This window comes from Salmo salar, chromosome 14, assembly GCF_965601325.2.
Source record: "Salmo salar chromosome 14, fSalSal1, whole genome shotgun sequence".
In the NCBI taxonomy this organism is placed as follows: domain Eukaryota; kingdom Metazoa; phylum Chordata; class Actinopteri; order Salmoniformes; family Salmonidae; genus Salmo; species Salmo salar.
Window position 1 is genome coordinate 17,769,551 of NC_138304.1, and position 15,094 is coordinate 17,784,644.

Genomic DNA, 15,094 nt, shown 5'->3' on the forward strand with positions numbered 1-15,094 from the left:
ATTGCTGCTAAAGGTGCTTCAACAAAGTACTGAGTAACGGGTCTGAATACTTTTGTAAATGTGATATGTCCATTTTTGCTTTGTCATTATGGGGTATTGTGTGTAGATTGATGAGAGGAAGAAAAAAAAAAGTTATCCATTTTAGAATAAGGCTGTAAAATAACAAAATTTGGAAAAAGTCAAGGGATCTGAATGCACTGTATCTTTCACTGGGTCTTAGTGTGAAATATTGGGGTTTATTCCTTACTCCTCTAGAAAGTCCTGCTGAGGTCCGATGATGGATCCAGGCCTGCAGATCCTGATCCAGGCGATGGCGTCAGCCGCTGTGAAACGATAGTGCTTCATCAGGTAACAACCTATCAGAGTCCCTGTACGACCCAGACCCGCTGTGAATGGACAGAGGGGAAGAGTGAGAGTGAAGAGAAAAGACAGTTCTTTATGAGTGTCACACCTGTCTTTGTGCTTGTTTCCACCACCATCCAGGTGTCGGCCATCTTCCCCATTATCCTCAGTGTACGTATACCTGTGTTCTCTGTTTGTCTGTTGCCAGTTTGTTTTGTTTTGTCAAGCCTACCAGCATTTGTCCCGTGCTCCTGCCTGTCTCTAGGTCCTGTTTTCTAGCATTCACGGTTTTGACCATTCTTCCTGCCCTGACCATGCCTGTCGTTCTGTACCTTGTCACACCACCCTGGATTACTGACCTCTGTCTGCCCTGACCCTGAGCCTGCCTGCCGTTCTGTACCTTTTGGACTCTGCTCTGGACTACTGACCTCTGCCTGCCCTTGACCTGTCGTCTGCCTGCCCCCCTGTTTCTGTAATAAACCTTTGTTACTTCGAAACAGTCTGCATCTGGATCTTCTCCTGAGCCTTGACATAGAGAGTAATGGTGAGAGAGAAGGAGTAAGCCTACTGTTGATAAATCAGCCTATTGCTGCCCTCTAGTGATGAGTCTCTGTATCACTGCATGCTAGAGTCCAACACTGAATAATGATCTTATTTGCTACTGAACAGACAGCAGAGTTAAGTATGACGTACATGATGGCTTTATGAAGTCCTTAATACACACACACAGCCTCTCACCCTTGCAGTGGACAGCCACAGCACCCTCAGTGCTCTCACACACGTGGAGGAAGCGTCGTGTGATGAGGTCACTGGGCGTGGTTCCATCCACGAAGAACAGGTCGTGGTGCTCGAAGCCGCCGTCAGTGAACCGCCGTCCGTCGTAGATCTTCCTGTTGAGCCGCACCACGGCGGTTACATGATGCTCCTGGAAATACGGGAAGTAGGCCTCTGGAGCATGGAGAGGGTATCCTGGGAGGAGGAGGAGGGAGGGAGGGGGGGGGGACAGGGTTGGGGTCAGTGCCATTATAGTGGAGGTTGATGAAGGACAGTCATTTGGGTTGGCAGGTAACCTAGTGGTTAGAGCGTTGGACTAGTAACTGAAAGGTTGCAAGATCGAATCCCCGAGCTGACAAGGTAGAAAATCTGTCGTTCTGCCCCTGAACAAAGCAGTTAACCCACTGTTCCTAGGCCGTCATTGAAAATAAGACTTTGTTCTTAACTGACTTGCCTAGTTAAATAAAGGCAAAATAAATGTAGGTACTATCAACTGCCATTCCATTTCCTGTGACATGACAAGCGCTGTAATTGTCTCTTAAAACCATAAACCATGAAAAACATGTATAGACACTGAGGAAAACTCACCATTCTCTATCTTGCTTCTTGGGTGAGGTCCACTAAAGGCCAACATCTTCCCAGGAATAATCCAGTTCATGTCTCCATTCTCCACCCGCTCGTAATGCTCATACTCTTCCACATCAAATGTCTCAAAGTTGAAGAATCCATATTGCAGGGCCTACGGATGTAAAAACAAAAAGCACACAGGGTGGTATTAAATCAAACCTGACATTAATTGTTGTTCACAAGAAGATCAGTACTTAGGAGCCACTTACATACACTGTACAGTCATTACTATAGACATATCCTTGGAGTCACAAGGACCTGTGTCAAACTGGGGCCAGGAGAAATTGACGCTCTTCCTCATCTTCTCTTTTTCAATTATTGATTATGCACTCCATTGCACAACCCTTCTGGTCTTCACATCTCACTGGCACTTGATTGGTTGGTTAACCAATCCATTAACTGGATATAGAGTCCACACACCAGGTTGCGTGTGAAGAATTGAGTCCCAGACTAAAAGGCTAGGGTGAGCACCGCACACCAGCACATTTATTCAGGCGAGCAACATTTTGAAATGCTCAGATAGAAATGTTTCGCAGAGAACTAAGATGAGTCCATATTCTACATAGTTCAGAATCATGTCCATTCTAGATACTATATTTCTATCTGAACGGAACATTCTGTAGTGAACCCATGATGTAACCCTTCCTCCATGTTGATACATGCTAACCATGTTTCTCTCCCTGTGAGCATAATTGGACTAAAAGATTAACACTGCGAACAAGACAGAGAGAGAGGGAGGGAGGGAGGGAGACGGGGAAATTGAGAAAGAAAATGGATTCTTGAGGCCATTTAACCTGTCTATGGGTCCTTTCAAACTCATAAAAAGGCTGGGTAATATGTTATAAGATTTTTAAATGCTATACCATTGTAAATGCCATAACTGTTTATACATGATGGAATACTCATTTATTAAGAGTATGTACTACTTATAAATAGTTTATTAATGCTTATTACTGACAGTTCTAACTAATATCAAGCATTGGAAGACACCAAATACCCATGACAAGAGGGACAGAGTAATAATAAATCCTTATTTATAGTAAATACCAACCCAAGGCTCAACTGAAAATAAACAATGCATTTTTACCTTGCGTATTCCTTGTAAACAGTCTAGGATGGTCAAATTGTATGTGCAGTCTCCGAGAGCAGCGTCCCTAAAAGAGAAGAACAAATGGTGAGTTAATTTCACATTTAGAGACTACTGTTGGCTATGCATCACAGTGTGTTGAAATGGCCTAACATTCTTGATGGAAAAGCTGTCACGTCCTGACCAGTAAAAGGGGTCATTTGCCATAGTAGAATGGTCAGGGCGTGGCAGGGGGGTTGTTTTGTGTGTTTTGGGGTTTGTTTGTTTCTAGGGGAATTCGTTCTAGTTTCCTAGTTCTATGTTTCGTTTTCCATGTTTGGCCGAGTATGGTTTCCAATCAGAGGCAGGTGTCTTTCATTGTCTCTGATTGGAAGCCATACTTAGGCAGCCTGTTTTCCGTATAGTCTGAGTACCTTACGGAACTGTCAGCTGTCGTTTGGTTGTTTTGTTGAAGTGTCATCATTTAATAAAGTAAGAATGAGCACTACACGCTGCGCCTTGGTCTGTTCACTACAACGCTTGTGACAAAAGCACTATTTGCAACCATCCTGTTGAACATGAAATGGTTGTCACTTCAACAGCTAACCTCATAAGCTTTTCCAACGATATTTACTCAACATACACCCAAACGGTGACAGTGTAATTTGGTATGGTGTTGTGTCATCCTGTGATGTCAGGATGATGGGGTTACAATGTGGCATTGAGTCATCAGGAATCTAGAAAGTTCTGCAGGAATTTTGCATCATTCATCCACATTCTCACCTCAACTCATTTCTAACTGTATGTGCGTGCGTGCGCAACTGCAAGTATTTATGTGTGTGCCAGAGTCATTTCTGTCAGTGGCACAGCCCGGCTAAACTGTGATTTGCGGCATATCGGAGTCTAATGCGAGCACATTGATACCAGTTATAGAAAAGAAACAACAAATATTCTCCTTTTTTCAGCAGTACACTATTTCAACATTATCATTGACAAATGTTAGGCATAAAGGCATTCGGCATGAAGTTTGGCAGTATTTGTATATGAACCATACATGCAGGGTGTTATGTACACAGCATCAGCCTACCGACCTCTACATTTAAGATTGGGCGATAGAGTAACTGAATAGTTAACTGGAGAGGTGTTTTGTTTATTTACCTGAAAGGCAGATATGCGGTATTGTTTCCTGAGATGAGGGTCCTGTAGGCCTCCTCTGGGCTTCTCTTCAAATAGATCACCTGAAACAGACGCGTGCATGTGCATTAGAGACAATAAGAGGCTACGAGAATTACATAAAAGACAAGAAGATGAACACTCACAGAATAGGCACCAATAAGTACTGCAGCATTGGCCCTCTTCCTCTGGTCATAGCTGGTGTAGTGAATCACCCTCTTTCTGGAATGAGTGAAGGACTGAAAGAAACCAGACTGTCAACATTTCAAATCATGAGGTGTTTGTTAAACGGCTTCTATGTTTGGTTTTATAGGAAAGATTGTGTTGAAAATTACATTGCAATGACACAGTAACAGGAGCAACTTAATGGAAAGGGTTATCAAAAGGGGAAAGAAAGTAAAGTGCACATTGAGGAAACCCCCTTGTAGTAATGGTAATGTATCTGTGTCTTACCTTGAGCTTCTTGTTCAGTTTACAGCAGTACCTGTACAGCATGCCCAGATTCAGGGGTCCAAAGTCAGCATAGAAGCTGAGACACAAGCCCAAGAGAGCAAATGTAAATAATGTATCTAAAGTAATAGCATAACTATTACTCTTCAGTGGAGGAAGGTAATATTATGTAGGCCTGAATACTGTAAATTAACAATTACAGAATAAGGTACATGCGATACACTTTTTTTTATTCGAAATCAGGTTATAAAATCCAATTTTACACATGGTAACCGGTTGCCATTAGGCCTAGGCCTACTGATTATTGGTTAGCCTAAATCCAGAGTCAACACGTGTTTTATCTATGTGAGCTACAGTGTCCTGAGTGACTCCCAAGTGGCACAGCGGTCTAAGGCACTGCATCTCAGTGCTTAGAAGCGTCACTACAGACCCTGGTTCGATTCCGGACTGTATCACAACCGGCCGTGATTGGGAGTCCCAAAGGGCGGCGCACAATTAGCCCAGCGTGGCTAGGGTTTGGCCAGGGTAAGAATTTGTTCTTAACTGACTTCCCTAGTTAAATGAAGGTAAAATAAAACATTCTAATAATAAACAGTTGGCTCTGAAATTTTTGATACACTTGATAAAGGTGAGCAAAGATTACTGTATAAAATAAATAATTTAAATGCTGATCTATATTGTACGCTCACATTTTTGGGGTACCAAAAAATGTCTGCAGCACTGAAGGTCCCCAAGAACAGTGGCCTCCATCATTCTTAAATGGATGAAGTTAGGAACCACAAAGACTTGTCCTAGAGCTGGCTGCCTGGCCAAACTCAGCAATCGGGGGAGAAGGGCCTTGATCAGGGAGGTGACCAAGAACCCGATGGTCACTCTGACAGAGCTCCAGAGTTTCTTTGTGGAGATGGCAGAACCTTCCAGAAGGACAAAAATCTCTGCTGCATTCCACCAATCAGGTCTTTATGGTAGAGTGGCCAGACGGAAGCCACTGCTCAGTAAAAGGCACATGACAGCACGCTTGGAGTTTGCCAAAAGGCACTAAAGGACTCGGACCATGGGAAACAAGATTGGCCTGAATGCCAAGCGTCATGTCTGGAGGAAACCTGGCATCATCCCTATGGTGAAGCATGGTGCTGGCAGCATTATGCTGTGGGGATGATTTTCAGCGGCAGAGACTGGGAGATTAGTCAGGATTGAGGGAAGATGAACGGAGCAAAGTACAGAGAGATCCTTGATGAAAACTTGCTCCAGAGCGCTCTGGACCTCAGACTGGGGCAAAGGTTCACCTTCCAACAGGACCATGACCCTATGCACACAGCCAAGACAACGGAAGAGTGGCTTCAGGACAAGTCTCAATGTCCTTGAGTGGCCCAGCCAGAGCCCGGACTTGTACCCAATCAAACATCTCTGGAGAGAGCTGAAAATAGCGGTGCAGCGACGCTCCCCATCCAACCTGACAGAGCTTGAGAGGATCTGCAGAGAAGAATGGTAGAAATTCCCAAAATGCAGGTGTGCCAAGCTTGTTGCGTCATACCCAAGAAGACTCGAGGTTGTAATCACTGACAAAGGTGCTTCAACAAAGTACTGAGTAAAGGGTCTGAATACAAGTTTTTGTAATACTAGTTTTTCCATTTTTAATACATTTGCTAGCATTTCAAAAAAACTGTTTTTGCTTTGTCGTTATGGGGTATTGTGTGTAGATTGATGAGGAAAATGTTTTATTTAATCAATTTTAGAATAAGGCTGTAACGTAACAAAATGTGGAAAAAGTGAAGGGGTCTGAATACTTTCTGAATGCACTGTAAACCCTGCATAGGATTGGTACGGCTGCTTTGGTCAGATTACATGAAAATAGTGCTGATTGGCCACACACACACAACTTGTTAAGGTCAACTACATCATGAAATGTATCCAGTATTTCTCGGTCTCTGGACATGAAACCCATTGAAAACCTGTGGTTTGAATTGAAGAGGGTAGTCCATACAACAGGCCTACTTACTTCTCATAGAGAAATTCATCATCTGTGCTGAAGTAGTGAGTGTTTGCTGTAGTTTTCGGTTTGGTTCTAAGGGTTGCAAAATACAACCTGTCTGTAAGAGAATGAAGACAATGTAAAACAAAGGCAAAGAGACAACAACAACAACAACAACAACAATAAGAAGAATATTTAATTTCCCATGCTCAATGACCCACATTAGTGGTTCTAAACTCTTTCCATTTAGCCTTCTTTGTTTCTTCCAAAACATCAAACAACATTAATTAACACCCAAAATCTAAAGTTATCATCATTCAAATGTGAGTCCATGTAGGCCTATGTTTTGGCTGGTGCAATCAAATTTCCGTTCTAGGAGAGTAATAAAGTACTAAAGTCAGTAGAAACTGAACAAACAACGCTCATAGAAACTAACTACACGAATGAAAAGCATTTATTCCACATTCAAATGAGTTAAACAGCTGTTAAATCACGTTCTAAACGTTTGTGGGCGAAAGCAATCTAAGGATGTGCCTGACCAACACGTCCATGAACTCTCGCGCAATAAGTGGATGTTATTCAAGCCAAGTTGCGCAACTACTTTTATTTTTGTTACCTTTGATGAACTCGGACGCTCCAAGTAGTACATAATCATCTGCCATTTCATTCGTCGTTGTTAAAATCTCAAAATGATATAGGGTCCTTCAACAGATTAATTGGAGATGGAGGGCGCAAATTGTTGGTGCAAAATAAGTTATTTATACGCGCCCCATTTTGAACTAAACTACAGCACACAATACGAAATATTCCTCTTGATTATCTTATATTGACGAACTAATGAAGAGTCAATAAAACGTATGTTTCTTCTCGACACACCCGAAAACTATGTCGCAGGCAAAAGGGATGTAGAGAAGAACAAATGTGACCATATCCAACTTGGGACAACTCTCCTCACTTGTCAGCACGGCTTCAAGTTCTTCCCTAGAATTTAGATTGGATTATGTTCTATATTACAATTTAGTTTGTTCTTCAACAAAAAAGTTTCAATTGAAGTTGGCTGAAAAATCCAGTTCGTCCGAGACGCATCTAAAGTAACTATATGCCTAACCTCAACACAGGGCACGTCGCTATGGTTTAGTTGAGTCCGACCAATCAGCATTTAATAGGAGGCGGCTCTGACCTAAGAAGTAAATCCCCTGTTAAGTGTCTGGGCTGCGCAGTGATGGTTACTCATCTAGCCTAGTACAATTAGTGTCACGTCTTTTACGCACAAGGATTCAAGAATGTTCTTTGTGGATTTGTGTGTCATATTTCAGTTGTTTCCACTTGAAGTCTTATAATAGTCATCTTACAATCTTTTTTTCAGTCAGTTTTAGTTTTGATATGTCTGAATTAAAAGTACATAGACCTAACTGTAAGTCTGTAAAACAGTCACTTTTACAGTGTGGTTAACATTGAAGTGATGTAAGGTGCAAGCCACCAACACAAATGGCACACTCATCTTGGTGTGTGTGCTTGGCATTCCCTGTGGCATGTGATGCAGTCCTTTAACCAACTATATCTTCCCACCTGACTACCATTAGGCCTTGCTACCTCTCCAAGGCAGGACGTGCCACTGAAGTGTTTAAAACCCCCAACACTAATTGTACTGGGGCCAAGCTTCCTGCCGTCCAGGACCTCTATACCAGGCGGTGTCAGAGGAAGGCCCTAAAAATTGTCAAAGACTCTAGCCACCCTAGTCATAGACTGTTCTCTCTGCTACCGCACGGCAAGCGATACCGGAGCGCCAAGTCTAGGTCCAAGAGGCTTGTAAACAGCTTCTACCCCTAAGCCATAAGACTCCTGAACATCTAGTCAAATGGCTACCCAGATTATTTGCAGTCCCCCCCCCCCCCCCCCCCCCCCCCTCACACCACTGCTACTCTCTGTTGTCATCTATGCATAGTCACTTTAAATAACTCTACCTACATGTACATACAGTACTACCTCAATTAACCGGTGCCCCCGCACATTGACTCTGTATCGTTACCCCCCCCCCCCCCCCCCATATATTGTTTCGCTATTGTTATTTCACTGTTGCTCTTAAATTACTTGTGACTTTTATCTCTTATTCTTATCTGTATTTTTTTTTTAAACTGCATTGTTGGTTAGGGCTCGTAAGTAAGCATTTCACTGTAAGGTCTACACCTGTTGTATTCGGCGCATGTGACTAATACAATTTGATTTGAATAGCTGATAGGCAGTGGAGAGGCCAGGTGCGTCACTGCGCATAAAATAACAGTCAAGACATGAGAAACACAGCTCAAAAAGCTTTGCTATTGATCTTGTTTCGTCCATACAAATGTAATTTACTGTAGAACTGATTCCCCTCTTCACATTTCTCAAAATATTTCATTAATATGAATCAATTCTTTTTGAAAGATTATTATTCACTAACTGAATGATGTTCTTCACCATTGTAGTAGGTCAGGTCTCGGTGAATCGAATCATGCCCATCAAAATAGTCATTTGTGAATCGCAAACAGTAAAAGGAAAAATGTAGCTGTAACCTTCCTTTCGAATTGTGTCGTTGCAAAACATTTCGTAGATACACTACTTTAAGTTGACTTGCACATTGAATTTATGGGAAATATCAATTCAATAGATGCTAGTAGTCAGCCTGAAGTAAACACTTCTAAAAGGTAAGATGTAATTAAATGTTGACTGCAAAGTAGGCCTACCTGGCAGAATGATATCATGATGATTTGTATCAAATTTGTATTGCATACTCTGCCATCACATGTGCAGTACAGAAACACCGCTAGCCTAACACAAATGTACTGTGTCTAAAACTGCACAGGGTGTTTGCCTTTCACACCAGGGAGCCGGTTGCACTTCCTTGTCCTGCCGTTTACTACACTGGTGTCAGAAGTGGGAATTCCAGAAGGCTAAAATCTCTTGGTGAGGCCGCTAGGTGTTGTACACAGATTGTTTAGTATTATTACATTTTATTTTATTTCTTATTATGATTCTTTTTTTTCCACTGGCTCACCTCACTTAATTTTTTTGTATCCGTTATACAGTTAATTACATTTGTATGACCTTGGGGACAATACAATTACTCTACCTAGACTAGCTTACAACAACACAATGCAATGAATATTGCATTATTGTTTTCAAGTGAGTACAATTGAGTACAATTCTATTCTAGACGTAAACTGTAGTGAAAATATCATTTAAATAATGGTACAAAAGCCCTGTTATTTGAATGTCTCATTCCATTTGGATCAGTTGTGGGTCTACTCTCGACAGATTGTAAGGTCTAGAAAAGGTACAGTACAGAACAGTCTGGCTGTATTTGTACTTCTGATACTAATGCGCTGTCTGTTGCCAATCCTTATTCTCCCAAGTCATCCTAGGCCTATGCTCTCATCAGGCCCAGTTATTCAGGACAGTTTAAGCTTACTACGAGCTCAACGCAGACGCAAGATCTGGAATGTTGCAATGTCATTATTCGTCACAAAAGGGATCACACCTTGAGATCTCCTTGTAATAAGCTCCGGCATTCAACATAATTTTTTTACTTCCTGAAAATTGAGACAAGCTTATCATTCCTTCCGCAGCCATGGAGGCATTGTCGTCGCTTGGTTCCTTGATCTGATCTGTAGCGGTGGAGATCGGTGCCGTTTAAGATGAGGGAGGATGATATATTTTTTTTAATAAGCATGGCCCTATTTCTATTACAGCATATTAGATGACTGTCATTCATATTCCGATCACCCAGCTCAATGTAAACATCGATAGTGTAGCGACCCGCACAGACAGCTGTGCGTTATGAGTTATGATGTTCGTTTGTTGTATTGTACTTACCAGTACCCAGTGTTAGCAGGTTGCCTGGCATGTCGGACCCTGCGATCTGCCAACCACTGGAATGCCTGCAATGTTCCGGTGCCGGCCATCCTTGTGGTTGGTGGAGCGACGGGGGGTTGGAAGGGGGTGGACCACCGCAAGTTTAAGACCATGCTTAGCCATTGTTCTCCCTCTTTTATGGCTGGTCTTAACAAGAGATGGGTCACCATTGTTTGATACTGGTTTCCTTGGTTTATTTGGTGTAGGCTACGGCCAAACAGTAGCCTGTGTTGAGTTTGGTTAATAAACCGGGAATTCGTAAACGCAATCCTCTGTCTAGACATTTGTCCATTTCTGATCTAGCCAGGTCATTACATTGGTGTCAGAAGTAAAAACGTAGATAAAAGTTAGCCGGCAAGCTAGCTGACTACCGTGGCTAGCAAACGTTACGTGGAGAACAGGGGTTGAAAATGTTTGAAGGGAATCCGAAAGTGGAGGAGGAGGCAGGAGACGATTATGGCTAAGGAGGTGCTTGTGCATGGACATCGGAGGATCTGGCCGAGGGGATCGCCAGGGCATCGGAGCACAGAAGCCACTTGAGGGTGACCGTTAGGATGGCGGCTGAAGCGGGCATGGATGCTTCTGCGACTGTGCTTCGCACGGATTCTGGGCAGCGGACCGAAGGGGTGAGGTCGACGCTGCGTGACGAGGAGGCTGGAGCTCAGGATGTAAACAAACATGGCGGCGCCCAGTCCCCGATTGCATCCGTATCTGTGAAGACCCCGAAGTACACCATTAAGGCAGATTGGGAAGCTTTTCATGCTCAGTTTGAACTGTTAGCTCATTTTGGGGGGTGGTCGAATGAAGATCGGGCACTGCAGCTGGCTTTGTGCCCCACGGATGATGCTCTGTCTTGTTTGATATTGATTAGCCCCGAGGACAGACGTGATTTTGGGGGTTTTGTTGGAGTACTGAGGAGGTGCTTCTGACAGTGTGTACAGCCTGGGCTGCTGCGCTCCGAGTAATAGACGCAGGCAGCCTGGAGAGCCACTACGAGTGCTAGCTAATGACATTAGGAGTGTCTCTCAGCGGGCATATGCTCACATACCCCCCTCTGTGCAGAGCGAGCTAGCACAGGTGGATGGCAACACACGCCCTGGTCCCATGGTCTGCTGAGGGTGTGGCCAGCCAGGCCATCTGTGCCGGAATTGCCCCATGTCCCCCAGAGCTCAGGGAAACTGCTCGGGGTCCGCATAGACGGAGCGGTGCAGACCCCTGGCTCGCTTTCCCAACAACCACCATCGCCAGGAGGAGCCCACTGGCACAGACGGGGGAGCAAGGCTCGTCTTGGACAGTGGAGTAAGACGAGTGCAGCTGGATCCTGTTGTTGTGGTTGGCCGGACTTTTGTCGTGTCCCTGTCACTGTGGAGTGGGTGCCCTGCTCTGCCCTAGAGGACACTGGGTCCACAGTAACCCTTGTGAGGCCGGATATTGTGCCAGTCTGAGCCCACAACTCTGCAGCTCGGCACAGTTACAGGTGAGCTGGCACCCATGAAAGAGAAGGGAATAATGACTCTGACAGTAGGGGGCAGGTCTGTGCGTCATCCTGTGTGGGTGGCGGCTGTGCAAGACCCTTGTATCCTGGGGTTGGACTTTCTTAGGAGCACAGGCTGCCAGTTAGGCCTAAATGGGGGCGCACTGAGCTTCCAGGGAGGGCCGGCAGTCACCATGGCCCCCCCTAATGTCACATTCACAAAACCAAATAACCCCTTACTCCAACAGTTAAAGCAGCAGAGACTCATGCCAGCCCCTGTGTCACCTACGACTGTGTGTGTGTTACAGTTCCCCAGCTACCTCCATGACACATCCCTCCGTGAGCCCGGTCCATGTCCCTCCAGCCCAGCTACCCCAGATGGGAGAGGAGAGGACACTGTCTGCAGTGAGGGAGATATGGGGGAGGAACTGTGTTGGTCTTGACACCGAGCAGCAGGAACGGTTGTGGCAGTTGCTGTTTGAGTTCAGAGACGGCTTTGCTCTGAGTGAGGAAGAGGTGGGTCAGACTCATCTGGTGCAGCATGAGATCGACACAGGTGATGCTCTGCCCATCAAGATGTGTCCCCACTGTATCCCGCTGGCATGCCAGGATGCAGCAGACAAGGTTGTGTTGGCGATGCAGTGGGCAGACTTCATCGAGCCCTCAGACAGCCCCTGGGCGGCACCAGTTGTCATGGTTCCTAAGGGGGGCAAGCTGAGGTTCTGTGCAGACTACAGGCGGCTGAATGAGGTAACCAGGAAGGACTCATCCCCCATACCACGCATCGATGAGTCGCTGGACCTGGTTAGGGGGTCCTCCAGGGTTCTCCTCAATAGACTTCCACAGTGGCTACTGGCAGGTGCCCCTCTCCCCAGAGGCTAGAGCCAAAACTACATTCTCCACTAACAGAGAACACTGGCAGTTCAAGGTCCTGTGCTTCGGCCTGTGCAACGCTCTAGCTACTTTTGAGCGTTTGATGGACAGGGTGCTGGATGGAATACCCCGACAGGAGTGTCTGGTATACATCGACGACATCCTGGCCCATGGCAGCTCATTCCAGTCAGCCCTGGGTGTGCTACAGCGTGTGCTGGAGAGGGTGGCTGCTGCAGGCCTGAAGCTCCACCCCGAGAAGTGCCATTTCATGAGGAGAGAGCTGTCCTTCTTGGGCCACCAAGTGGGGAAGGAGGGTATCAGCACCATGGAGGACAAAGTGGGGGCTGTCCGAGACTGGCACACCCCCACCGACCAGCAACAGCTGAAGAGCTTCCTGACCAAAACTGATATGGGACTGAATACACAAGCACCATAAACTGGGAAAATGTTTTAGGTTACAAAAGCAAGTATAAGAGTATTTGCCAGGGAATATTTTTTAATTATAAATCTGATTATTTCACATGGAGATGTGGGAAACTAAAAAGGCTAACTAGCTTGGTATGTTTTTTTTTGCCAGGCTAAAGCCAGCTAGCGAAGCTGACAGCTAGCACTTACTAGCAAAGGAAGGTGACTTCCTTGTTTTCACAAACTGAAAAGACAAAAATTAAATTAAAATAAAAAATTAAAAACTTTGCTATCGTCCCCTTGTGAATGGGAGTGGGACAGACGAAGATATTGTAATGAAACAGCTGGCAGGGAGCAGGTCTCGAACCCTCGACCTTCAAGCCCGAAGTCCGGCGCGCTATCGACTGTGCCGCAAAAGCATGCTCCAGCGGCAGAGTCGATTTCCGCGCTTATAAACCCAGGGTCGTTACACTATCATGTTGCCAAACCACGATGAAGCACTCAAAGTCGGCAATCGGTATGCAGTTATACATTGCTTTTGGGTTGTGTGTGGTGCATTGACACAGAAACCTGTTGGTGGAAAATTTGTTACATATATTTTAAATAATTATAAATATAGCCAGTGGCAACCCTTCATTCAGGACAGGTGTATTTGAGCCCCACATGTTATTTTGGCATTAATACGTGTCACATATCAGTTTGAAAACAATGTAAAAAAATAAATCATTGAGTTGATAAAGCCGCATACGAACATGGTCTCTTTTTTGATTTCTTGAGGAAGGCAGCTCCAAAATGCTGTTTTTTCAGCCTAGCTCAGTGCTTTCTGTGTTGATAATGTTTTCCAGTTGCGCTATGATTAGCTCAGTGCTTTCTGTGGTGCTGGGGCAGCCAGCGGAAAATACAAAGCATAGGTGTTGATAATGTTTTCCAGTTGCGCCATGATTAGCTCAGTGTTCTGTCACTCATGGGGACACTACGTCACCGCCAAGTCTAAGGGTAGACCTCGAAAATTCAAGCCTCTTGGGTGCTGCCATAGAGTTACATTAGAAGTGCTCATCCAAGAAGGCTCAAGGTATGTGGCCACAGATAAGATTATGTCAAATCACGTTATATCTACAGTATCTTTAATTGGACGGATCATGTCAACATCAGACTTTCAAAATCTTAGCTAGCGGTCATCATGAATCAAGTCAACAAGCTACTGGCAAATCCTTTTTAATCCTTGTCATATGAAGATAAATAATGAAGAGAAATTATAGACAAAATGTATCGATGCTCATCAGCCATTGGACATAAACATTACACAACAAGTTGGAAATCGCAAATTCAACAATATGTGGTTTGGAAGGAATCAGTGACAGTGGCTAACTGCAAGCACTGCAAATAAATCACTAGCCTGCTATTCAGTGGAGTGGCTGTATGGTCCCAAATCTGGGATTAAGTGTCTCTTTTCCAAGTTTAAAATTATAAACATTCAACATTGGCCATGCTGTCAATGAAGCATGATTTGTGCTGCGCTCAAAACAACTGTTAACTCTGAACTGCGAAACCTTGACTTCAGTGAGTTCAAGACAACTTGGAATTCTGGGAAAAAAATTGTACCGACTGGGAAATACGTTTTGAACGGTCATCCAACTTGGAATTGTAAATCAGTAACTCTGGCCTCTTTCTAGAGCTACAACCTGAAGATCAATGACATCATCATGATTCAACCTTGTTTTTTTCCGAGTTCCCAGTTGTCTTGAAAGCACCATAAATCCAGAGAATGCCAGACTTTGATGACAACATTTGCCCACGAAGGACCGCCGCGCCACCTTCCTGTTCAAGTGAGCACAGCACAACAAGGTGAGCCCAAAAATGTCTTGTATGCTGCTGCATAAGTTATGTAATATGCCAGGGAGATATTATTACTTTCTTAGCTACAGTATACATAAGTGTATGTTGTGTAGTAAGCTGTTAGTAGCCCATGTGCCTCACCCTAATAATTTGGTCTATTTACTCCTCTTAATTTTGCCTACTGTTCTGACTTGGTGGTGCACATGTAGCCTAT

At 44.4% G+C, this 15,094-nt stretch overlaps 1 protein-coding gene across 2 annotated transcripts in view; it reads right to left on the reverse strand.

Annotated features, from left to right (window-relative positions):
• LOC106568875 (dual specificity protein phosphatase CDC14AB) overlaps window positions 1–15,094 on the reverse strand; it is a 49,765-nt gene that overhangs the window by 17,383 nt on the left and 17,288 nt on the right. Inside the window, exons 1-9 of one of the 2 annotated variants that reach the window (XM_014139644.3) lie at window positions 7,021–8,099; window positions 6,432–6,522; window positions 4,436–4,511; window positions 4,129–4,221; window positions 3,968–4,047; window positions 2,831–2,897; window positions 1,705–1,855; window positions 1,081–1,311; window positions 248–386 (exon numbers count right to left, since the gene is read on the reverse strand). In XM_014139644.3, coding sequence (XP_013995119.1) covers window positions 248–386; window positions 1,081–1,311; window positions 1,705–1,855; window positions 2,831–2,897; window positions 3,968–4,047; window positions 4,129–4,221; window positions 4,436–4,511; window positions 6,432–6,522; window positions 7,021–7,066 — 974 coding nt within the window. In that variant the 5' untranslated portion in view covers window positions 7,067–8,099. Of the gene's footprint in view, window positions 1–247; window positions 387–1,080; window positions 1,312–1,704; window positions 1,856–2,830; window positions 2,898–3,967; window positions 4,048–4,128; window positions 4,222–4,435; window positions 4,512–6,431; window positions 6,523–7,020; window positions 8,100–15,094 lie in introns of those variants that run through there. The other variant, XM_045693985.2, reaches the window with a different exon arrangement.